The 26,736-nt window shown below is 39.4% G+C and overlaps 1 protein-coding gene across 2 annotated transcripts in view; it reads left to right on the top strand.

Moving 5' to 3' along the window:
- Positions 1 to 26,736, top strand: part of LOC146633254 (myosin-10-like) — a 68,930-nt gene that overhangs the window by 14,332 nt on the left and 27,862 nt on the right. For both annotated transcript variants that reach the window (XM_085351418.1, XM_085351419.1), the window contains exons 4-5: positions 24,115 to 24,142; positions 26,368 to 26,470. In XM_085351418.1, coding sequence (XP_085207544.1) covers positions 24,115 to 24,142; positions 26,368 to 26,470 — 131 coding nt within the window. The remainder of the gene's footprint in view (positions 1 to 24,114; positions 24,143 to 26,367; positions 26,471 to 26,736) is intronic.

Here is a 26,736-nt window from a genome sequence, read left to right as displayed (position 1 = left end):
GAGGGCAGCAGGTGGGTGAGGGAAAGGGGAGGCAGGAGGAGGAGAGACGCGAGGCGGCCACCGGTCCGAGTGTCAGGTGAACTGAACTTCAGGTGATAAGTTATGACCTGCAGTCTGTCTGGGTCAGATATAAACCAAGTTTATGTGGAGTTTATTTTAGTTCTGCTGACTTTTTACAGTCAGTTAGAATAACTCGTACTGCGTACTAGCTAGCATGATGGAGTTTCTATGCAGCTGGGTGGGTGCTTTGATGTTACTGATGTTGAACTTTATTTAATTCACAAAGTTTGTTAGTAGAGTTTCCAACCGTCCCGTAAAAAATGGAATGATCCCTCATTCAGAGAAAATATTACGCGTTTCGTATTGAGCTGAAAAGGAACACAGTTTGTCCCGTACTTCAGCTACAATGGGGAAAAAGGCACAAAGCTGGACTTTTTCTGCGTCTTTACACTGTCAGCTGCTTCTTCTTCTCTCATTCTCTCCCCCTCCCTCCCCTGTTGTTACTTCAATCATGAAACTGATCAATGATCAGCTGATCGGCTTTTCTCTCTTGTTTGTTTATCGCCCACTTTGCGCCAGAAAGAGGAAACCAGCGGAGGTCGCGTTAAACAACAGCAGCATGTTTAAGCTTGATCAGCTGTTGTTAGAATTTATTGAATATTAATTTCTAGTATCAGATGATGTTTGCTGGAGCCACAGCTGTAAAAGCTGCTGGTCCTGATATCAGTTTGGATATGTGGTGAGAGGGAAACATGAAACCAGGAGATGTCCTTACTGAATCATCAGAGCTGAACAGGTGATGGAGAAACAGGTTTACCTTTTAGGTCACATGAATGAGTTGAAGGGAAGTTATGAACTGTTTCTGAGAGACAAATAACACCAAGATCCTTTGTAGCTGACAGCTGGTAACTTGTGCAGGGGCGGGTCTAGCAAGGTTTTGCCAGGGGGCTAGGTAGGGCATCAACAGGGAAAGGGGGCACAAAGAAATACTTTTCTTTCTTATTCTCATTTAAAATGTCTAGCTTTTAATAAATAATTATCTGAATCTTACAATCAAAGTTTTTATCTGATGTAAAATGTATAGAAATCATATATATACCAATAAGACTGTACATCACTGTCACAACAGCATTTGTCTTCATTCAAAGGCTTTATGGCTTTTCTTGTAATACCTGGTGGGCCGGTCTCTAGTCAAAATGCCTGGGCAGATTTTTTTTGTCCCAGTCCAGCCGTTGGCATGACACGCAGTGAGTTAATCTGAGAATGTGGATTAAAAAATAAATGGCCGGGCCAGCGATGCACATCACAAATTAGCTCGCATAGACAGACTAGTTCTGCAGGTTCTTAATGACGGTATCTTAGCTAACAACCCCAACTACCAGATTCAACTTGTAATTGCCTAAAAATAACTTACCAGTGAGAGGGACATTGCTAGCTGGCAGTTTTTTCAAGCGATGTTGAAATTTCCACATTCCGACACTTCAAATGCTTCAGGAGCACCGCGGAAATACACGTATACATCCGTAGACTCGAGACAGAATTCACAATGCGTTTTCGGGACTTTCAGGCATATGGACCAGTTTTTTCTTTACTGACCAAACCAGAAAGCTTTAATGAGCAGCTGGATTTGTTTCGCATTAACTGGCTAAGTTAATGCCAATTAATGTGACTGATTAAAGCTGATTAAAATGAAAAGCTCGACTCTGTGGGGGTCCAAGTTTGCAGAACTACGAACGCAGCTGGGATGCATAGCTGTGCGTGTTCATGGAGCTTGCATTTTCACCTGCTGGACATCACTAACTGACTAGTTTAACTGTCTTCAAAACATTGCAGAGGCCTTATTGACAGTATTTGGCTCTAAATATCTGCGTGAGCAGATTTTCTCTCACATGAGTGTCCTCAGGTAGCCGTCTGAATGCTGGACACTCGGAGACCTGTGTCTCTGAGTGGGAGACCAGAGATCACATTAACATGTGTATCTCTGTATTAACAAACATGTCATATTGGCCCAGTTCATTTTTCTTATCATTGTTGTGAGATCTGTTGTATAGTTCATTTGCTGTTACGGGGTTCTTGTTATGGATAAAAAGTCTTTTTTTGTTTCAAAATAGCTGATAACTATTCGCTGATAGCTGCAAACAAATGTAATTCTATAAAGTTGTTCTATATAGTGTGTAACTGTTATTATAGAGCATTATTAAATTATTGCTAATGCAGTTATATGGCACATTGACTTCTGAGGAAATTTTAGATGGCACTCATCATCGGAAAGGTTGCCACCCATGGTATAGGTTATTTTTATCCAAATACAAATCACATATTAAAAGCAGGCGACACTGAGTCAGATAGACTGGAATGTCTCCATCACAATGTCGTGTAGATAACTGAGGGAGGAAGAGGAGACATATTTAGCTTTTTTCACTATTGGTTGCTGACGTCCTCCTATTTTTAGTTTATAGCTATTATACTTATACTTATATCAAATCTGTCAATTAAAACTGCACATAAATGTTCTTAATTAAATATGCCATTTAGGTGCATTACCCTTTATTTAACCTTTTTAGGAGGAATTTTCCCTTTACTTGATGAGGCACAGCTGCAGATGTATTGGTTTTAAGCTCTGTAAGACAAACTGTGGGACATCTAAATATAGCTGCACTGCGATGTATACACATGCACTGCAGCCCTGAACTTGCCTAGTCATTTCCCAGCAGAGGTGCAAGTGAGAACACAAATGTCTGAAGTCATAGTAGACATTAATTAGGTTTTTAATCTGCCATCTTTCCAGTACAATACATCTGTGTGATGTTATATTGCACTGATTTGTGCTGATGTTATAACAACGCTGGAAAAAGTCTAATCAGTTTGTCCAATTAATGAGAACACAGAGGATGAGAACCATCTCCTGCTGTGTGATAATGTCTTAACCTTATCGCCCCAGTGTGTTTTACTTTTTGTTTTGAAATGTGTAGTGTAGTGTTGTTAAAAACAGGTCTGCAGATACTGGGAAAAACGCTGTTTTGCAGATACACCTATATATGAAATATCTCCCCAGCAAAGCAGAGAAGGAAGATTCAGAGGTAACAAAACAGTCACAGAAGTGGAAAATGTCTTGGAACACAGAGATGTGAAGGAGGTGGGCTGTGCTGAAAGAGTTTGGGGGGGGGGGGCATAGAGACGTTAATTTTGAAGGGGATCCTTGGAAAGGGTTGCACAAGAATAAAAGATGGCAGAGCCCAACAGACAGGATCAAAGTTTAAGGAGGAATAACTACGAGGGAAGAGGAAAGACGGCAAAGACTGAAAAGGAGTCAGTGATGGAGATGGGTAAAAAGGAAGAAGGGGCAGAAGCGACACAGTTTATGGGGAAATGGAGTAGAGGGTACAGGGGAAAGGCAGAGGGGGTGGCTAGCATTGTGCCTCACAATGGGGGCTTTGTGCAGTCTGGAGGGGGCTGGGACCAAGGCCCTGTGAGTGTGGGTGCAGGCAGGGAGGCCTGGAGTACAGAGTGCTTCCCTGGGAAATGGGGCCACTTGTTGGGGCAGTGAGGGCTCGAGTGGCGTGCTGGTGAGGGGCACACCCAAGATCTGACTGACAAGACAGGTGTGTGTGTGTGTGTGTGTGTGTGTGTGTGTGTGTGTGTGTGTGTGTGTGTGTGTGTGTGTGTATTGAGGAGGGGGGGCAGTCAAAATGACTATCTATACTCCGAACATACTGAAGCTATAACTTCCAGGGAAAGGGTGAAGCTTGTTCAAACAGCATACTTGGATGAGTGTACTGCAAATATACTCCGACTCATACAAGCACACACACACAAATATATGTGAGGGGATGAGTCTTTAATGACAGGCAGCTGCGGAGTTCGTGGAGGATAAAATCATTTTTCTGTTTGGGGGTCATACATCATTTCTGATTTATGGTTACAGTCCTCTCCATGTGTAAACACTTATAGTTTTCTCCTACCTAACCTGGACAGGGGCAAGGTCCAGAAAGCTGTTCTCTGTCAGTTATCTTGGTATCCTTGGTGTCTGACACGGCTTCTTTTTTTTTAACTACAAGTTGATGGACTTCAGAGTCTTGGTAGAAATGTAAAAATTCCTTAACTGTGTATGTTAAGAAGAATAAATGTATTATTTCTGCTTAGTTCACTGATTTGACTTTATCGCCCTTTATTGTCATTGTACATGTACAACAAAATTGTGGATTGTGTTTTATTGCCCAGTGCCATAGTGTCACTTTTCTAAAAGGATATTTTTTGAGCTTTTTAGCCTTTATTTGGCAGGAATGTAGATGCATCATATGCCTGAATAAATGGATCCCTACTTAAAATGGTTCAAATATTTTTTTTATTACAGTTTTGTGGATTTCCTTTTAGGGATACCAAAACCTCTTGGGTTTGATAATCTTTTCCTAAACCTAACCAAATAGATTTGCTGACTAAACATAACCAAAGAGCATCTGGAAAACATTGACACAATTACTACCTCGGTCTGGGTGAAAGTCCTGTTTTTGGCCTACCTATGCATCTCTAGTTTTTATAGCTCTGTATTTATTTCAAGCCCCAAATGTATAACTATCTGCGTGAGATAGGCATTAGTCTACTATGTGTAGATAACACTCTCAGCCCGAACACGGTGCCAATGTTTGAAAAGAGTGGTGAGGAGATGATTTAAGGTGGAGTCACTGTCATATATTCCCCTCGTTCTTCGATAGTGTTGTCATCAGAGAAGCATAGCACTGATGCCAGAAGCCTCAGCAGTACAGATACGATTACCTGCCGTCACTGCTCTCTCTCTGACAAACTCATAACCCTCTGAAGGCAAGAGAGAAAAGCAGATGACTGCTCCATCACTGGGTTTAATGAGCAACTGATTACATGTGCATATTTACTGATCTGTAAGGTAAATATATGCACAGCAGTGTAGCTACAGTACAAGGCTGCAAATCACTTTTTCCATTTTTGAGTTAACAATTACTCTCATAATTTCTCTTTTGAGAATTTACTCCACTTCTACTTGTTGCTGTTGCACAACATTAAGTTTGACTTATATTAGTTACACCCACTAGATTTTTGCTTAACCTTGTTACATTTTCAGATTTATTGTATTTTTTTAAACATCTTCTTTCACTCGTTTTATCAGAGTCAGTCATCATCACACTGATACATTTTTCTCCCTATGATTGAATCCCTTTTCCCCCCTGTGTGTCTGGAATTCCTGTGGGGCTGCAGAGCTTAGCGCTATGATATCAGAGGTACCAGCATAAACACACACACAAACACGTGAAAACCGCCTTGTCCTGTTGGATTATGGCAGGCCTAGCCATCACAAAGAACCACTGTGGACCAAACAAGCCCCCCCGATGGCTGCCATCTGCAATCGATTACATTGCCAAACGCTTGCTGCCATATCTTCCGCAACTGCATTCTCTCCCCTTTCATTTGGTGTAAAGGCAACACCCAACAGGACGAGGCTAATTTTATGCTCACTGTAGGCAAACTGTTATGCAGCACTTAAGCTCTGTTGGGAAAAACAAACCTGTGCGTATGTCACATCTATAGTTATGCAGCTCAGTGCGTCCACTGTCTTGAAAATTTGTCTTAGGGATAATGTGGATAGTATTTTGAGGGATTTTTGACAGTTTGTAGCCATGATGATCATGAAGGAGTTGTCCCTGATGTTCCACAGAAGAAGTAGAACAAGAAAGGTTTCAAACGTCTTAGTTATTTTATATTATGTTCCCTACTATGCGATAGAGGTTTTAATAGTAAACAGGCAGGTTGGTCCACTAAAAACATTATCTTTGGACTTCAGAGAAATCGCAGGTTTCTCATTTGTACTCTGCACTAGAACAGCGATAATCTTGTTTTAGTCAATGATGATCTAAATAGTGACTGAGCATATCAGAAGAGGAGACTGAATCCCACCCTCATTTGCTATTGTTGGAAATGGGAACATGACTGTGTGTTTCTGCTATTTGACAGCGCTAGTACTTTGTCTGGTATGGCCACTGTGTTCACTGAACCAAAAAAGTAGATTAAGTCTCAGCGTTGCTATGTCTCTCTACTCCATGTAGTATCCCATGTGTATGGATTTAGTGTTAATGTATTGTGTTTCTTTTGTCAACCCGCTTGGACAATTTTTTTCCAAAATGGAATTTTCAGGCAGTGTTTGAATATGAATATCTTGAAAAGCATGAAATTTTCACTGGCCTTTCTTACCGTCAAAATGAGTCATGATATATATCTCAAGTACTGGCTACTTAAAAAATGAAATACAAATTTAAGCAGTTCTACAAAGTATCAGTATTTATTTATAGTTCAGGAAGTATAAATAAAAGAAAAAATAAATTAAACGAATGACAAAACAAACAGATTTTCTCAGTTATAGTTAAAGATCTTTTACATTTTTATTCCAATTAAGCTATCTATTGTTATTTTAGTTTTAGCCAGTACTGAAACATTTTTTGATGTATTTGTCCCAAATTACAGATTCTGATTCATTCTGATAGCAATAAAGGCCAATGAAAATTTCAGGCTTTTATCTTTAATAGTTTTCAAAATATTCATGCCTCAGAGTTCAGTGTACAAAAAAAGGCCTGAAAGTGGGTCAACAGACCATTTTTCAAAAAATATCTTTTTAATAGTATTGATATATAATTCATAAATTTATACCAATAATTGTAAATGTTCAAACTTTGTAACCAAAAATTTTTTATGCAAAATGGAGATGGTCAAGCAGAAGGCCCGTGGAATGGCTCATATGTTAAACTGACCAGACTCACGAAAATAGCATGTTTACTCTTTTCTCTTGTCATAGTAACTGAACAAGGGATACTTTTTAAAATAATTTATCCTTTTCAAATTTGTTAAAGCCTAATGTTTTACATATTATTATGGGCCTACAACTTTAAGCCTGGTTGACAGGTGACTAGTTTTGGTTAAGTGAAACTTTATTATCCTAACAGGTTGTTACTTAGCACTCCACCCACTAAACTTAACATGGCCACTCCTGTTTCCAAAACCAACATGGCAGCAGCCAAAATACCAAAGCAGAGGCTTCAGGATGCAGACTCCATTCACCAATAGGCAGGTAGTTCATGTTTCATAGACATTCTATGCCCCACAAAGTTGATTCTGTTCATGTGGACGTAGCGTTTTCAGTCTAAGACTGAGGAAGAAACTTGGATGAGTTTCCCCCACTGAAAAGTCTACATCCAGATGAACAGGATCAACTTTTTGAGATTTACCCGCCTGAATGATTGGGCATGCATCAACACATACTATGGTTGCAATCATTCTCCAAAACATATTTAGGTGAATTCATGTAAGCACAGGATTAGCTGTGTCCATGGATGCTGAGATGCAGTGCTTCTCATTTCAACTCAATTTGGTTAATGGTTCAATTTACAGATGTCTTCATCCTGTTTATGTTCTGATACCATTACAAAAGGATGTTGATCTGTAAACTGCTGTTCCTCGTTCGTCATGGTCTGTTTGGACAGCGCTGTTCTTTATTTAATAATCTGAATGGTTACTCTTCAAAGCTGATGCCAAATTTAGATCATAGAAGATCATCAGATCGCCCACAGATGTGCTCCACACCACTCCAGCACCTCTTCATGAGAAACATGTGGGAACTGGGTGTAAACTCCTTTCCCTCTCACATTGTCTCTATCTCTGTGTCTATCTCGATACCCCTCATTTTCTCTTCTTTGAAAAATGTGCTTTGTGGGACTCAACATAGGAAAGACTCCAGAAGCCTACTCCCTGTGGAGTCCAGCTCAGACAGAATAACACAGGCTCTACATGTCGAACCCAAGCCGACGGGACGTGGGGCCGAGAATATTAATTTGACATGCAGAAGTCTCTACATTCCAATCATATGCAACACTTTCTCAGACTTCCTCTAACCTTTTTTTCACAGACAGCCATGCAGTGTTACAAATGTTTTTGGGGTTAAGGTTGTCTTGGCTCTTAGTATGAGCGCACACTGATACTGTCTGTTGATACAGTCTAAAATGCTTTAGATATATCAGTCTTAATATGCCTGCTAGGTAATCTAATAAATAATAATAGTGTATATTTTATAGGTTGATATATTGGTGAAGTGGTTAGCCTTACAGCAAGAAGATCCTCTGTTTGAATCTGCTGGCTGGAACCTTTTGTTGTGGAGTTCTCCGACTTCCTCCCACAGTCAAAAGGCATGGATGTTAGGTGAACTGGCAGTTCTAAATTGGCAGCAGGTGCGAATGTGAGTGTGTCTCTGTTAGATAGACTGGTGAATAATACAAGGTGTACCCTGCCTCCTGCCACATGACAGCTGGGATAGGCTCCAGTAACCTGGAACTGAATAAGCTGAGGTGGATGGATAGATTTTATATTGCCATGAAAAAGGCTTTCTATGAGATTAGCTTAAGTGGGTATTATTCCTAAGAATCTTGTTTACAAAGGGTTGTAGATTTTCTGTCCTTCCGTTTCCAGTAGTGTGTTTGAAAAACGGTATAATTGTTAGTAGGGCTGCTCGATTATGGCAAAAATGATAATCACGATTATTTTCACTGAAATTGAGATCACGATTATTTGACGATATTTATTTAACCCTTTAAGACCTACCATAGAACCAAGTCCGCCAGAGCTTATATTATTTTTTTACATGTTGTAGTGCCATTTGTGGGAGCATTTCAAGTTGCTATACATCAATACAACTGTTATAGCCCAAATTTTAATAATATGTCTGCATTAAGTCCATAGTAATTACATTAATTGCAAAAAAGCGCAATAAACTACAAAAAAAATTGAAAATCGTTTTTGTTTTTTTTTTTACATATATTTCTACTTGGAGAAATTTAAGAGGTTTATCCCTCAAAACTAAATACAAAAAAGTTGCAAAAAATAGTTTACAACAACAGGAAATTTATTTTGATCCTATGATGCAAATTTGCAAAGAAAACAGCAGGTGCATCAAAATAAACTATTTCCAGCAGTGCAATTTGAGTTCTAAGCATCACGGAATCTATTCAGAAAAGTCAAACATGACTTATAAAAACACCAGTATAGGTATAGGCCTACAAGTAAAAAACTACATTTTCCGCGAAAATGACGTCACTTCCGGTTTCGGGCAGGAAATGCGACAGTTCACGTTGACGTGTTTTTCAATGTGGGAAGTGTTAAGAACAGCTGATCAGATCGGCAAAGTGTTTCTGGAATATTATGTTTTTGTTCCTGCAAGTGCTTTTTATGCAATTTTTGCAAAGCTTTATGTGGAAGCAAACCGTGACTTAGGACAAGCTGATGGCATAAGATGTAAGTACAACTCCTCTGGTTTCATATGCAAAACAAATTATTGCGCTAGCTTACATGGTTCAGGTTCTACAGGGATTTAAAAATAGTTACGCAAAACGGAGCGTGCTGCTCTGACTGGCTTTAAAGGGTTAATAATAACAATGTATTGAATAATGACTTTAAAAAATAATATAAAATAGTGTGCAAATACTGATAACAGTGCAAATGTTTGCAATATAAGAAATAAATGAAAAATGTAAACATCTATGTTTAGTGAACTTTGCAGTGTTGCTCTGTGGTGCAGCTACTACACCATAGCAAAGTTTACACACTGTGTCTACTTGATCCACGTCTGACTCCGCAAACCCATAATGTTTCCACACCACTGAAGTTTTTTTTTTTTTACCTCTCTTTTCAACCAACGGCAGTCACTCTCCTGTCCAAATAACTTCTGCTTAGCTTTCCGAGCTTTCCTCGGGTCCTCTTAATTGTTGTGATGCGTGTTCGAAATGCAGAGAGGTGCGCTCGATTTACCACACGAAGCAGCGCGAGAGTAAAGCACGAGGGAGGGAGGGGCTAATAATCGGCTCAGTCATTTTTAATGATCGTTGAAAGCCCAGATCGTAATCGTGATTAAAATCGATTAATTGAGCAGCCCTAATTGTTAGCTGCAGCTTTGTCTCATCTTAAAACTGTGGCTGTTGTGAAAATCCAAATTCCTCCTTTCATGCCAAAGACAGTTGAATACACTTCTTATCAGCCGGTATCCCAAATGTAGTTACATACTCCACTCTTTCCCATTGTGTCCTCACACTCCTAACTATATGTATGTCTAATAAGGGAAAAATGCCAAAGGTAATGGTGAAAAGGGTCAGATTTAGCATTTTATAAAAAATAAAAATTCATCCTTGTGGTTTAAAATGTGTGTGAGAAAGAAAGATATGGAGAGAGAGAGAGAGGAAAGCCTAACATGCTCCAGAAAGGGAAGCTGAAGGTGTAAATGATGATAAAACCACCTCCTCTGCCACTCCCAGGTGGTCCCTCACACACTGGTGTTATTTCCAAGAGGGTGGAGACAATCTATTTCTGTCTGTGATCTCAGCTGCCAACTGTCATCACTATCCCACGAGTGACACAGAAACATCCTTAGGATTTCGTTTACAAGCGAGTCAGTATTTAAAGCTGGAAAGCTCCCGTTTCAGTACTGTTTTCTTTCTGTCTGCCTCCTATCTCAGTTTCCTCCTCTTCATTCTGCTATCTGGTCGCGTCGCATCACACCCTCCTCTTTCTTACTACTCTCTTCCCTCTCATGGGAAGTATTCGCCTATGCCAGATGCACAGGGGAATGTCCTGTGACTGTCAATGGGATCTAGTATAGTCTCCACCCTTTTGTTCATTTGTTGATGGTGTGAAAATGATGCGTCTCACTGGCACATTTTAAATTGTTTTTTCCTGGCATGGAGAAGGGTTTGATTATTGTGTTTAGTTGATGATGGAGCACATCAGTTTCCGAGTAGGAAAGCAGGCCTCATTTCCCTTTAATGCCACCTCTGTTGCACCACCAGCCTGCTAAAAACAACGCCTGTTCCACACCCAAGAGGCCCCAGTGCTGGAATCAAGAGGCCCCAGGAGCAATCAAATTCCAGGACACACACTCTCACACTGACTGTTACTTGCAAAGGGCTTGGCATCTCGATGGGGCTTTCTGCCCTTCTGTTCTTGTGAATGCCTAACTGGCAGCTGGTTCAACAGCATTACATTGAGAAATGCACTTGAGCTGTTTAGTCACTCAGCAGTTACAAATGGCCATATGTAAAGAAACGAACAGTACAAACGAACGTCCTACGAACGACAGTAGCTCAAATATAAGCTGGAATGTCTTTAAATGTTGCATTTTTTGTCCTTAGCTGAGAGTCATAAAGCTTTTCAGTGCCTGTTAACAATTTGGTTTTATGCCAAATAGTAACAGAGCTCACAATTTTACTACATCAATGTCTTAACAACGTTAGTGGGATGTTGTTAAACCATCATCCATTCACTGCAGCTTACTCTGCTCTATACCCATCCAGGGAAACAATGCTGTCAATAAACACTCAACGGACACTTTGTTAGGTATATCTTGATTGTACTGTGTACTAGTACTACTTATTGCACTTATTGTACTGGGTACTAGTACTGCCTTATTTGCTTGTGAAATAGGAATATGCCAGAATTCAGAGGAATCATTCCTCTGAAATTTTGGTCCATGATATGGTAGCATCACAGCTGCTGCAGTTTTGTCAGCCATTTGTGTGCAGTGAACTCAGTCTCGTGTTTAACAAACCAGTTTGTTGTGCTTTGAGCTTGGTGACATGATTTGTTGTGTTATCCTGTTTGAAGCAGCCGTCAGATGGATACACTGCATCAACCATCCCTTTATGACAATGTAGTCATAAAGGGAGGAACACAGTAAGCAGCAATACTCGGATAGATTTGTGAGTCTAAACAATGCTCAGTTGATACTAAGGGGTGGAAAGTGTACCAGGAAAATATCCCCAACACCATTATAGCTACCACCAGCCTAAACAGTTGATACAAGGCCGTTTAGGCCGCATTTGGCAACAACATGCTTTTCATTTACCATCTGAATGTTGCATCATACCAGGGAATGTTTTTCCAACCTTCTGTTGTCCACTTTTGGTGAGCCTCTTGAATTATAGCCTCAGTTTCTTGTTATTAGCTGACAGGAGCAGCACCTAGTGTGGTCTTCTGCTGCTGTGGTCCATCTGCTCCAAAGCTCAAGGTGTATTCAGAGATGCTCTTCTGTTACCTTGGTTGTAACCAGTGAATGTTTGAGTTACTGTTGCCTTCTTATCAATTCAAAGCGGTCTGTACATTCTCTTTTGACTTCTGGCAAAAACAAGGTGTTTTCTCTAGAAACCCTAGAAATGGTTAAGTGGAAAAATCTCAGTAGGTCAGCAGTTTCTCAAGTACTCAGGCCAGGCCATCCGGCTCCAACAACCACGCCACATTCAAAGTCCCTTCACCATGCTGGATTTGAACTTTAACTAGATGTGTTGACCATTTCTTCATGCCTAAATACATTGAGTTGTTTGGTTGATTAGATATTTATATTAACGAACAGTTGAACAGTTGTAACAGTAAAGTGAGCATTTGGTGAAGAAATTCTTATAATTCCTTTAAATCTTGAGGAAGTCGGGATTAAATCTTGTGTTTACTTCCTATCTTATTGTTCTGTGCTCTTAAGTTTTGTCATTATGTTAAAAAAAGAGTAGGTGAACATTTGCACAAAGTTGAGGTGAAAACTGCTGCACTAAACATTCAAATTAAACCATTAAACATAAAAATATAAAATTAAATGCTTGACATGTATACAGAAATAAAAGGAATTAAGATGGAAAAACCTTATAATTTGATATAAGCCAGAGTCTAAAGTGCCCTGAACACAGTCCAGTTCTCCTTCACACACAAACACACTGTTGGTGCGTCTGTCTCTAGCTACTTTATAGCTAACATTTGTACATTTGGTTTATTGGTTGTCTTGGATCAATCCACACAGACTTCAAAAAGGTTCGGCGCTCTTTTTGGCTCAAAACGAACATTCACTTCGCTTTCTGTCCAAACACACGTTTAGAGGGAATATGTGATAACGTAACCCTGATGATTTCATGTATTTTCTTGGCTTGTCTTTGTGGCCTAGTGTGGGGGGTTTTTTCTTTCTTTTTTCTTCTTTACTCCATTCCACACCAGAGATTGTGTTAAGTGAGTGTTTTTACTACCTTAACTGCCTTTTAGATAATATATAATGTCTAAATGTGTCTGTTTTATCGAAGTTGCTGTTTGAGGATGTGGCACATTACATATTACTCTTCCTTAATCATCTACTTAACTGTGTTAAGTGTGCTTCTCATAATCGTTAGGAAGCTTCCAAGTGACAGTTACACACTGCAGGTACCCACAGACACTACCCAGATCACACTGACTGTTTGCTACTTCCACTGTCTGGGAATGTGAATGAGCGCTCACTCTCTCTCCCACACACACACACACACACAGCCAGAGCCTTTCTTTTGTTTCAAGTAGCTCTGGATTCTCTCTCTGCTCCTTTATGAGTAATCAGAGCTCCATTTTTATATTACCTTCATATCTGTGTTGTGAGCAGGGAGTTGAGTGTGCATGAGTAATCCCCACAACATATAACAGTTTATGAGAGAGCAGCTCACTGGCCGTCACTCAGGATTTCTAATGTGTGTGAAGTGGTTGCCATGGTGCTATGATTTTCACTGTGTGCAGTTGCGTTTTACGACTTCTTTTATGAAGCAAATTGTGGGAGCTTGTGCTTCAGGGTGGAAAAAATGTGTTACATCCAATTGCAAAGACCCCCTGTTTTAATACTCTTTCCGTTGCTTTTTATTCATAACCAGAAAGTTGTGATTTGTGTCAAAATGCGTGTGAAAGCATTGAGTGCAAAGAGGTGTCAACTTTTCCTGTTTTGTCAACGTGATGACCGCAAGTATTGGATTATTGAAAATGAACACAAGTGTGCAGTGTTTGATAGCTGTCTGATTCATGTGCATAAACGTAAAACATCAGCTTGCAGCAGTTGTAAGCACATTATGTTGATTTAGACTTGAGCTGCATTGGACTGAAGCCACAATGCTGAGGACCATTGACAATAAATGGGCACAATTATGATTCTTGCACTAAGAATGTTTTTGTACACTAAGGTCTGGTTTCAGCTTGGGATGTGGAGTGTTTTTGGTGGCTGCGGTGAGAAGATTGGAGTTTAAATGAGAAATTTTCTTCTGCCCTCGGAGTAATGCTCATGGCTTCCCAGTATTTTAAGAAAACCCATTTCACTCACAGCTTTAAACGAGAGTCTCATTGTTTATCTTTTCATTCGAACTACAAGTCATCATTTTAGGTGATGACTGCAAGGGTTTTTTTTAAGGTTATATAATGTTTTATGTGTTCCAAGCAGGGCTGTTATGGAGCTATGAGAACAAAAGATATTTGACTCTTTTAATCTTTTAACCAAAGTAACATGGGGTCAAAAAAAATATTTCACAGTTTGAAAACTGAACTGAAAACTTGACCCAGGAGAGGAGCGCTAAGGCTGCATAGGGTTAAATAAGGTTGATAATAGGGGGGTTATGATAATGACTGAGGCTTTTGTGGAGACGGGGGGAAAGGGGGGCAAAGCTTTGGAATGTGTGGAATGAGGGTTTGTTTAATCCTCATGGGGGATAAATTATTAGCAGCAAAGGGAAACCCTGCTGTGCAAGACAGGAACGTTAAGGGACATTCTTGCATACAAGTGCCAGCATTATATGTCCTCAGTTTGCACTGTGGACATATTTAAATTAACTGGAGTGCAAAATAGTCTTAAGAAATGTTTCATTGTGTGCGTGAAAACAACAATAAATTTTTTATAGTGCGGTCAAGCATTTGTTTTTCTAGCTTTCTTCTTTCTACCTTTGTATTGAAGCGTTCCACCTCTCAGTAAACTACCATATGTCATTGTAGTAATACTGATAAAAATCAGCTTTTTTTGACTCGTTATTTACCTTAGCTGAGCTGAATGAACAGCCGTTTTTATTTCCGACTCACATTAACATCAACTAATGACCTTTGAGTTGTGGTGGAGGAAATAACTAAAGAAACTAAAAGCTAAGTTGATGAGGTGTTTAAATGAAAAACATCTGTTACTGTGAAAAAGTGATTTTGTCTCCAGCAAGTTCCCCCCTCTTTTGTGGTGTGAGTGATCTGGCTTTGCCGCATTCGTGGGGGGTAAAAGGGGAAATGAGAGCAACCGAGAGAAAATGAAGCACAAAGGGGGTGAAGATTTAGTGAGACAGTAATGAGCTACTGGAAAGGAAGCGCATGTTCAGTTTGACTGGTCCACCTACGCCTAGCCAGCATGGCATCCTGGGTAAATATGACCCTGCTGTTGGTTGCTGTGGTGATTTAGGAAACAGGAGCTGCCAAGAAGGCCAAGGTGGCAGCAGAGGCAGGGTGAATGAACCCACTAATTCATTCAGATAGCACAGGTCACAGTAAACTGATTTTTATAGAAGACCACAACAAAAATGTAACAAAAGCGCAAAAATGTCATTTACAGTGAAACAATGAACATACGTTATAACAAATAGACTACTAAACAGTATGCACATAATGTCAGGGCTCTGTGTGCGGGCAGACAGGGATGAGGATCCAAATGCAGGACTCGAAGACAGAATGCAACTCAAAACCAAAGCTTTATTGCAGGCATGAAAACAAAACATGAAGAAACACACAGGCATAATCTAATGGTACGACGCGACACTGAGCATGGGAAAACACAGGGCTTATATACACAGGTTGCTAATCAGGGAATGGGCAACAGGAGGAAGACACAGCTGGGAGGGATTGGACTAACGAGACATGGGGAGCAAAGCTGCACACACTAACATAAGACATAGACTTTCACAATAAAACAGGAAACAAGAAACCATTAAACAAAGCCGCAGACATGACACTGAGAGACAGACTAGACCAGACTAAACATGGGAGCACAAAACGTAAGAACTAATCCCGAAACAAGAATAACTGAAACATAGATTCATAATAATAATCATCATCATCACCAACAAGAGCACCACAAGAGAATAAGAAAACAATCCATGATGCCAAAAACACACCAAAACGTAACTCAAAATACTGGGTCAAACTGACCCAGAACTGTGACACATAATCTTTCTAACAGTTTACTACATGCAGTCTTAACACTCAGTGCAGCCCAAACTCGCACAGGCCTAGACAGCAGTCAGCGAATATCTGGCAACTACCAGTTGCTAGGTTACAAGGCATACTTCCTCACCTGGTTAGAGAATGGTTACTGGCAGTCGAAGGTGAAAATTGGTTGCAAAGAGGTATACAGTGGTTCAGTGGAAACCTCCTTGTGATTGCTTTGGTCGTTGACACATTGTATCCTGTAGTTTGCATGGAAAACACCAACTTGACTGCAGACTACATTATGAGCAGAAGAACACAGAATGTTCAACTTCAAAGTAAAAGTTTCACCTTTTGAAATGTGCTGGTTACAGCATTGAGGCACACGTTTTAGAGGGACATTCTCCAATTGTAGTTTGATTCTGCACTAGAGGTGGATAAACAATGGAAATATAGATAAAATTATCAACACACCAGCACTACATGCAAGCTTTATCACTCGTTAGACTTCCAGGAGTCTAGGCACTTACCAGATTAGTTGGACAAGGTGAGCAGTTTAGTTTAGTTTATTAAGATCCCCATTAGCTGCAGCAGTCCAGCAGCTGTTCTTCCTGGGGTCACACATTTTTAGATTTTGACGGTGCGCCCTAAAACCTAAAACAAATCCAAACAACAAAAACAACTCCTTAAGATCAATCCAGGCTCATCTTAACAATTTCTAACTGTTATCAAAAATTCAGACCAAATAAATATTGTTTTAAAAGTTTTCTAAATACAGTTTTGCTGGTTTCTTGACAGGAAAACGGTGGCCTGTGAGAGATGGCTAATAAATATAACTGACACTAAAAGTGAATAATAATGGTGATACACACAAAATGTATCTAGTGTCACTGAGTAGCCGTATTGTTATACCATCGTTAATGCAGCAGATATATTGTTGCATACTCTCTACTTGATGGATCACTGTGTGCTTGAACATGAGGCTTTGTGCAAAACTCCCCTCTGGCAGGTGAAGTCAGTGTTACCTTTATTTTGTGTGGCCTCACAGGGGAAAGAAATCAGAAAGAGGACACTAGATTAAAGGAATGATTGTCAATCAGTGGAAAAGCTGAAAGGTGTAGGATGTTGACTGAAAAATACATGGCTGGATAAAAATCACAGGAGAGCATCAAAGGTGTGATGGGTAAATAGATGTCTGATAAGCAGAGAATGAAGTGACTGCGACTCCAGTGGAAGTCCAAGGTTGTGTGTGTTTGTGTGTGTCTGCCAATCCCTGTTTTTTCCAGTACAAACAAAATTCGTTATTTTTATCCCCTTTCCATCTGACAGAACTGATAGCTTGTGTATATGTTGCTTGTCCACAAACACACTCACACATCTAAACACCACTTCCATCAGCCCCATCTGTTACCTTATAAAGACACAGTGCAGAAAAAAAGCCTGTCTGCCTTTTTGTGTTGGATCACATCAGTTGACACTTGCAGAGTTTGCTTTATTCTTTTTCTTTTTGTAACGTTAGCAGACACATACAGCAATATCTTAAAATATCCGGGTCTGATTGTATTACTACTGACTACCAGAGATGGGCAGTAACGCGTTACTTGTAACTGAATTAACTACGGTAATCCGATTACTTTTTTCAAGTAATGAGTAAAGTAAGGGATTACTATTGCAAAAACAGTGCGAGAGTGTCTCATGACAATGACGTAAGCGAGTGCGACGTTCGTGGAAACAGCTGTGTGCAGATCAACAATGGATCATAAATCGATTGTAGGAGAGGTTGAGCGTGCAGCGTTTAAAGCGTGGAAGTACTGACCTTACTTTGAGTTTGATTACGTAAAAAATGACAAAAACATTAGTGTCCGCTGTTCACTGCGTGGGAAGAAAACTTATTTTTACAGCGAAAAAAAACCCTAAACTTCCGAGCAAGCACCGAGTGCGCTACGACGTAATGTGAAATTCACAGAGAAACTCGCGGATTCTTCAACTGACCGCTGCGGCACACCTGCACCAGGGCAAACCTCCGCCTACCCTACTCCTGCTTTACAGGTGAAAATAGAGCAACAGGGCCGCTAGTTTTTTATTTTATTTATTTTCTGCTGTGTTTCACTTGCATTTATTTGAAAGAGTGAGTGTAAACACAAAAAATATTTTATGTGCTGGAATGTGCAGAAAATAGGTTCAAATGTTAAACAAATTTCTTCCAGTCAGAGAATGTTGCAGATAATTTAATTTTTGCTTGATGCATAAAGTTAAAAGATTAAAACTAATAAAACAAGTTTTAAAAAGAGACTTTTCCATTTGATTACATTTTGTATGATGGATTATGTAGAAAAAGTAGAATTGGGCTGAAAGATCTATCGCTTTATCACCTATTCAGGTTGTAAATCGTGTTTTTAAAAACTAAGTAAGTAATTAATTACTTTTGAAAATAAGTAATCAGTAAAGTAATGGGATTACTTTTTGGGGGAAGTAATAAGTAATTAGTTACTGTTTACTTTTTTCAAGTAACTTGACCAACACTGCTGACTACTGACAAGCTGCTGCCAGAAGAACAAAACATAATTTCTGTGTATCAGAACCTATGTTTCTGGGAACTAACCCGGCACATGGTGTTTAGGTCATAAACTGCCATTTGGGCTTGTCACAGTTGTACTGTATGCATCATTTAAACACAAAAATCCAAAATCACGCTGAATTTTTTGGGATTGTTCTGTTCGAATTGCCATCAGGTGTTAATTTCAGAAACATGAGGTCATGCGCCTCCCCTGTTTAAACCTGTAAACACCTGATGTTGTTCAGAAGCTGTGTAGTTAGTATGTGTTTGGTTTTAATTTTCATGAGGGGTTACGTGCTGTTGCGTGAGTGTCCGATAGGACTTTTGGGCCTGTTTAAACCAATATTGGGTAAATCAGATGAGCATCAGGTCTCAGACTATAAAACACAGGCAGGATGAGTTATCAAACTTTGACCCGAGTTTAAATTCAATTCAATTCAATTTTATTTATATAGCGCCAAATCACAACAAAAGTCACCTCAAGGCAGCCTGATTGTCAGGGGAGATGATGCCAGTTATATTTGCATACATTAGGCTTGAATCTTTGTGTTGCATCTTATCTGCCCTACATTTACATCCGTGATTCTTTTTTTTTAATCAAACAAAGCTGATTTTCCGTGGAGAGAAAAGAGAATCCCTTTTAATGTTTTCACATGAACACACTCGCACAAACTCATTTGTCACCTGCTTTTTGTCACTTAAAGGAAGTTTCCGCTTTAGTACACAACAAAAGGACATTTCTCTAGGGAAATATAACACCTTGAAGACTGTTTGAGCCACCTGTGAAAACTGAGCCATGTCAACAAGGTGTGAGTAAATTTCTGTGCCAAGTCCTTTAAGCTGAACTATCATCTCTGCGGAGCGGATGGCTTTTAGAGAGACCACTGTAATTATCCATTAGAGCTTTTAGTTAATCGCCATGTTTTTGTGAACCAGCTTTATTCACACATAAAAAAGAACCACTCAACAAGAGTACTTTAAACATGTGAGAAAAACAGGACTTTACCTGCAAGCATCTAATGTAGCCACAGCAAAACAGACCCTCTGTGATGTCTAACAGTAAACCTGCTGCTGTTTCCCCAGCACTGATTTGTAGTTGTGATACGTTCCTTTCAGTTTCACTTTTAAAAACATAATTTATTCAGATGCTTCCTTGATCAAGTCATATGTCAAAACAATAAATAAGAATAAAATAACATGTTTTGTCCCCGTGTCATCATTAAATGTGTGTTATAGATATTTTGTTAGCAGTAAGGCATTCACCCTTATGCTGCAGCTGCTCCTCGGCTCAGTGCACGTTTTTACCCCCTGGCCTTTGTCATAGGCACATGTGATGAGGTAATTTCTTCTGTGTTTTCTGTCTCCTAAAGGGCAAAGCGATGATGTCAGGCTTCATTCTTCACATGGTACACAAGCAGATGGTTTTAGGTTTAGTTTTAGGTTATGACCAGAGGTGTGGACTCGAGTCACATGACTTGGACTCGAGTCAGACTCGAGTCATTAATTTTATGACTTTAGACTTGACTTGAAAAAATGTTCTAAGACTTGTGACTTGACTTGGACTTTTACACCAATGACTTGGGACTTGAATTGGACTTGAACCGGTTTACTTGAAAAGACTTGATATTTTACCCCAAATACAAAATTTAACGTGCATATTATATAGAGATTGAAAATGTGACGTCATTCACGGGTAGAACCGCAAAGGATTCTGGGAACTCGTGGCAAGCGGTACTAGCGCACGCAGGCTTTCAATTAAAATCAGTTATACAGCGATAAAAAGAAACACAAGAAGCCGTTGTATTATTAACTGCAATAGCCGGTCGCATGACAGCCACGGGAAGCCGACGGGTAAAGAGATCGGTTGTTATCGGATTACCTCGTTGAAGAGAAATTGTTCATGTTTCCGAAGTAACAAAGAGGCGACGGGTGGCCTGGATTGCAGCCATTCAAAGGTCAAATATAACGTCCCAGAACCCTCCAGCTCACAGGTTAGTCTGCTCCAAGCATTTACACAAAGGTCAGTGTTTTTTAGTAGTTAATACGTCACTTTCATAACATAATTGGTGATATAGGTTACAAGCAAGTCTGGCGCTGAACAGAAATTGTCGCGCTATGCTCCTTTATTTATTGTGCATAAATAGTGAATTGTCCTGACACAATATTGTGTTTCGCTTCTGTTATTATGGTACATTGACAAAAACATATACTTTTATTCACAGGATAAAACAGGTTTTTTGTATCACTAATTGCCCAGTACGATTACAGCATACAGTATTATTGTCACTGCTACATTTCTGTGATGCTACCAGAAATTATTTCCACTACTAATTAATTACCGTTGAGCTCAAAGGTCCTATTAATAAACGGTTAACGAATGTGTATTTATGACGACGATTTGTGAGACTGGTAAACTTATGATACGTACGATGGTCTTTCGTTCTACACGGTGCATTTCAAGGTCCTGCACCCATCCGTCGGTAAACTGTACCTGGGCTTGTTGCAGTGACCTGAAGTTACTAAACTTCATGAGTGTATGCACTCACTCCAAGAACCGTATGATTATAAATATGCATATAAATATGCTACGATGAGATAGCTGACTTCATCTAACTAGCAAATGTTGTCCAGGCTACGTTGGTGATACAGTTTTTTTTAATGTGTATGATATTTTTGTCATGCGATTTTAAAGCCGGTCCTACAACCGCATCCAAGAATGACATGCAGCTTATCTCAGAACTGTCGGTGAAAACTATTCTTGGAGCTAGGTTTAATTGAGCTGCATTTTAAAGAGGTGCAATTTCACAATTTGTGTATATTTTCTAAGTTCACTATTTTGTCATGTGTTGAGAAAAACACAGATTTTAAAATTACATGGTCTAACATTTACATTTAGCATAACTGCAACATTATTTTTTCGTTGTTTTTTTTTTTAAAGACTCGAAAGGACTTGAAATTCAAAGTTTCAGACTTGTGACTTGACTCGGACTTTTACACCAGTGACTTGAGACTCGACTCTGACTTGCCTGACATTACTTGAGACTTGACTTGAGACTTGAGGATAAAGACTTGAGACTTACTTGAGACTTGCAAAACAATGACTTGGTCCCACCTCTGGTTATGACTGCAGGTATTAGTCACAGTAAACAGCTACTTAGAGAGCATGGTTTTTATTAAGTGGCTGCTCTCGTGTGAACTAGTAAATGGAATGGTGAGTGATCTTTGTATATTTGAAGTTGTACTTGAGGCTCTAAATAAGTGTCAGGAAAAATTATGGTTTGCTATCATTTTAAAACAACAAGAAAAATATTTTTTAACTGCAAATTGTTTGTTTCTTCAGAGATGACTGCGGTTTTTGAAGTTCTTTTCTCATCATTTCTTGTTCTCAGTCTCTTGAGATGAAGTATGCTTCTTGGCCTGTAGTCACGAAGGCCTCAATTTCACCAAACCAGGTGTCTGTAGCTTAGAAAACCTCAGGGAAGATTCCTAGAAAGTGTAGTATGCTATGAAACTGATAAATGTTTCAAGTAGATACATTACATACATTAGATACTAGGGATGGGTACCGGTGTCCGGTGCCATGATGGCACCGGTTCTGACATAAACGGTAGTAACCAGACCGAAAAGCAGCGCACATTTCGGTGCTTTATTTCGGTGCTTTTTTTTCCTGAGCTGTGATACACTTTTTTCCTGAGCTGTGATACACTTTTAGCCAATCGTTTTACGTTTCCGAGGATAGTAGGCGGGGCCAGGTACGTACGTTCTGTTAGCGCAGAGCTACAGATTAAAAATGTCCAAGGCGAAGCGGTCAAAAGTCTGGCTGTACTTCACAGCAAAATATGCAAACTCAGCAGCAACAAGTGCTTTAAGCTGATACTGTGATACTGTCAAAGGAAGTAACACCTCGAATCTCATGAAACACCTGGCGACGCATAGCGTTTTTTTAAAAGCCGAGAAATGCGCCGTATTTGATGGCAGCAGCAGCAGCCGTTCTTCTCTGCGTGAGTAGCTTAATGTTGTTCTTGTGTGATTTACGTTGAGTAGGCTAACCACGTTATTACATTAATGCATGTAAGGTGAACTAGCAAACATCATCATAGCTACATGCGGCTGTCTTCTTGTTTGATGGCAGATACTCCCTTCACCCTGGCCAAAAAGGCTAAAATGACCAAAGAAGAAGTGGAAAACAGTTAAACATGAGAGGTTTTTGGACAAAGTTTGTGTTTTTTCCATTGTTTAAGCACTGCTTCCAGCCAAGAGTGATACCATATATGACCCATAGCTGCAGAAAAGGCTAACATTGTTATCTTTTTACAAAAAAAACAGCTGAACATGAGAGGTTTTTGGACAAAGTTTGTGTTCTCCATTCTTTAAGCACCGGTTTGAGCACCGTTTGAGCACCGGCACCATTTCAAAAGTACCGATTTGGCACCGGTATCGGATAAAACCTAAATGATACCCATCCCTATTAGATACCTAAAGTAATTATTTAAACTAGGTGAAATGGCTAAAAATAATACAACGTACATCAGTTTTGAGTTTAAATAGATTCAGCTTCTGTAGTTCACTAAACCATTTTAGTTTTTGACACTATGAAAGGTTCACAATAAATTCAGTTGTTTTAAAAATTGTATTTTGGAGAAAGGCAAAAACTTCTGAATTTGTCAAGACTTGGGAGAACAAGTTAATGTATATAAAGATAACATATACTCATTGCTTAGGTTTAGGGTTAGGTTATGACTTAAATGTCAGAAAATTGAAAAAATATCTGAAAAAACATGAGTAACCCTGTAAGACCCAACCTATCAAATGAGATTTTTATTAACCCTTATAACAAAATCCGCTTTTTTTGCTGTATCATGTTGTGTATGATATATTTTAATTATATATTTATTATATGTTTTTCTATCACATTTGATACATTGGGCATTTTTGGTAACTTCTTTTTTTAACAACAATGTTAATTTTAGGCAGCGTTTTGTCCATAACATTTTGAAATCATGGCAAATATTGATCATGTTGATGAGATAGAGGTCTCAAAAACTCATGTATCAAATATGATACAAAGGGTATTGTAGGGTTAATTGTTAGTGTTAGTTAACATCTCTTAAAAATTTTAAATCTCTTCACAAGATCATATTAAAAAAGTCTGGATTTGCTGCCTGGTCATCTGGAAGATTAAACCTGCCATATTACCAAACATGTCGTGTTTTCAAACATATTTTTAAGTCTCTAAATTAGCCCAGAGTTTCTGTTTGATGATAAGCATGTCAGTTCCCTGCTGGCTGTGGTGAAAAATGCATTCCTAACACACCTCCTTTATAAACTTCAGTGTTCACGGAGCAGTATGTTTCTCCTGTTATTCTCAGGAAATTCTCAGGAAAATGCAAGCTGTGTTTATGTACGTGTATGTACTCACAGCTCCAGTATTAGCCTGGTGAAAACTATTAAACTGTTATGTTCCATTGTATGTGACAGCTTAGCCATTGAATGCTATCTCTGTACGTCAAAATGAATGACTAAACAAGAGATGCTTTCTTTCTTTTTCTGTTTTCTCTGAACAGACCGTGAGGACCAATCAATTCTTTGCACGTGAGTACTGCAACTCTTAACTTCTCTTTTCTACTTTTGTCTTAATTTCTTTCTTAGGGCAGATGGTTGAACTGGTCTTTAAGGTGGTTCTAGAGTTCAACCAGCTTGATGGACTGGAAAATGAAACTGTCTCAAGACAAGGATTATATCGCTTCACCTTAATAGAGTTACATTATATAAAGACCGCTTGTCCTTGAAATGCCTTTAAATATAAGTATCTTTTATAGTTATGAGTACTTTACAAGGATTATTTATAGTATTTTTTTCCCGTGTCTTTTTATCTTCATTTGGCCAGCTCCCTTTATCCTGCCATGTTCTATTTAAAAGTTGGTTTCAAATAGCTTTTTGCGGATGCTGGGCTTTTACAGCGGCTCTACCCAATACCGAGGGAGTTATGAGTGTGGTTTGGTGGCCGGCCTTCATCTTCTTTGGCAGAGGGTAATTAAGTGCCACTGTCTTTCTTGGGGTTTGATGCTGCCAATGAACAGATGAGAAGCAGTTGCAATAATATGCCCTAAATTCAGAAAACTGCACCCCCTGTTGGGGAAAAGGCGCCCTTTTAAGAGTTTAGCCCCACAGTTTAGATCAGGTGTCGAATTCCAGGCCTCGAGGGCCGGTGTCCTGCAGGTTTTAGATCTCCCCCTCGATCAACACACCTGAATCAAATGATTACTTCATTACCAGGCTTCTGGAGAACTTCAAGACATGTTGAGGAGGTATTTTAGCCATTTAAATCAGCTGTGTTGGATCAAGGACACATCGAAAACCTGCAGGACACCGGCCCTCAAGGCCTGGAGTTCGACACCTGCGGTTTAGATGGTCAACCAGTTTAGAGAAATGTCTCCTCCTCATCCTGCTCTAAGGAAAATTACTCCTGAAGAAACAGATGAAAAAGGTTGCTTATGACCTACATTTATGCAGCTCTGTTGTAATATAGATCACTTTGATTCAGTTGAAAGGCCACCATGCCATTAAGCATAACAGTGCATAGCACAGAATTATATAGTGCATAGTTTAGAATAACATTTAGAGATCCAGGCCTTGTGTGAGCAGTCAGCGTCTGGTATGTAATGATGCATAGTGTTGTATAAATGGTCAAATGTGGCAAGAAACCATGCATTAACTATGTATGATGTTTTCCAGTCATTGGAGTTGACTGTAAAAGTAGGGTCTAACTGCATGAAAACAAGCCACAGAAATGTTCTTTTAATTGGATTCATCTTTAGGTAGCGCCAATTCAAAAGCCGCTGTGTTACAAAATGTCCATATGGTACATATCATAGGACAGGAGAGGGAATATCCAGGAAGACTGAGACCTTGAAGAATCTCTCATTTAAGTTTTCAGAATCTAGTTCGACTCTCTAGCACTGAGATCTGTGAGAAAAGGAGAGGCTAGACATAAAAATAGTTCCCAAAGTCAAAGGTCTTTTAAACCACATGCTTGGCGAAAGAGAGAATATACGAGAAAACCAATGAATGATTTCTGGGAGACTTATTCAAAGAGGATTCATGTCTTCATAGTAAAACAATGAATACATCAAACCACACTTGGATGAGTACCTGTTTGACCTATATTCCTATGTTCGTACACTGCACTCGAGGACTCGCCCGTGCAGTTCTAGTGTTGCAGCTAAAACTGCAGTGCACAGCTAATAGTGAGTTAGACTAAAGCCACTGGTATGTAGATGGATGTAGTGTCACTGGCTTCTTTTCACTGCTGGCCCTGGTTTTCTGAGCTCCAGGACCCGACTGTGGGAGTTGCGGATGGCCGTGCCTGAACACAGCTATCATTAAGGACAGCCCAAAAGTGGGGTCTGGAAACTTTGGAGCCTGGCTCTCCAAACCACAGGGTTCTCTAGCAAAACAGACTGACAAACAAATGGATTGATTTTTACAAAAACAACAAGATAGCCTGATGTTTAGTCACTCTCTCTGTTTTCTTTTTTGTTTCTATTAATTGTGTCCTTGGAGTTCATCCAATCACTCTTAACCACAATAACGATGAGTGAAAGTTATCTTGGTTAAGGTTTTAGGGTTGTTTTTTCTGTACCTTGGTAAACTGTGAACAACTCATACATAATATTTCCTGTTATGTGGCTGTGCTTCACAAGGGAAACCTTGTAATTCAGGTCAGAAACAAAACCTGTTTGTTTCTCCCTTGTCATGTATTGGCTCACATTTTCTCACTCTATTCATGTGTATTTGTCTTTACTCTTTCTTTTCAGAGGTGAATCAGGCGCTGGCAAGACAGAGAACACGAAGAAGGTCATCCAGTACCTGGCCCACGTTGCCTCCTCACACAAAGGACGCAAAGATCACAACATTCCTGTGAGAGCCGTACTACCTACGTTTCTCCTACACTAAACATGGCCCCATCTCCTCTAAAATTCATATTTCATTGAAAAACTGGCTGGCTTTATCACTGTGTGAATTATTTCTAAGTATTATTGCTGTGTTTTAAAAAATGTCAGAAAGCTTGAGAAGGTTGATTTCTGTCATACAGTGATTTTATCTTACAACCCATTAGTTTAGCTTGGCACAAATCAGGAAACGGCAACAGCCTGACTCTCATTTATTTAATCCATGCAAAAACT

Source organism: Diplotaxodon limnothrissa, linkage group LG4 (assembly GCF_057381915.1).
Source record: "Diplotaxodon limnothrissa isolate DT_005_m linkage group LG4, D_limnothrissa_male_GT1.1, whole genome shotgun sequence".
Lineage (NCBI taxonomy): Eukaryota > Metazoa > Chordata > Actinopteri > Cichliformes > Cichlidae > Diplotaxodon > Diplotaxodon limnothrissa.
Note: the sequence above shows the minus strand (reverse complement) of the source record. Positions and strands in the feature narration are given on the sequence as shown.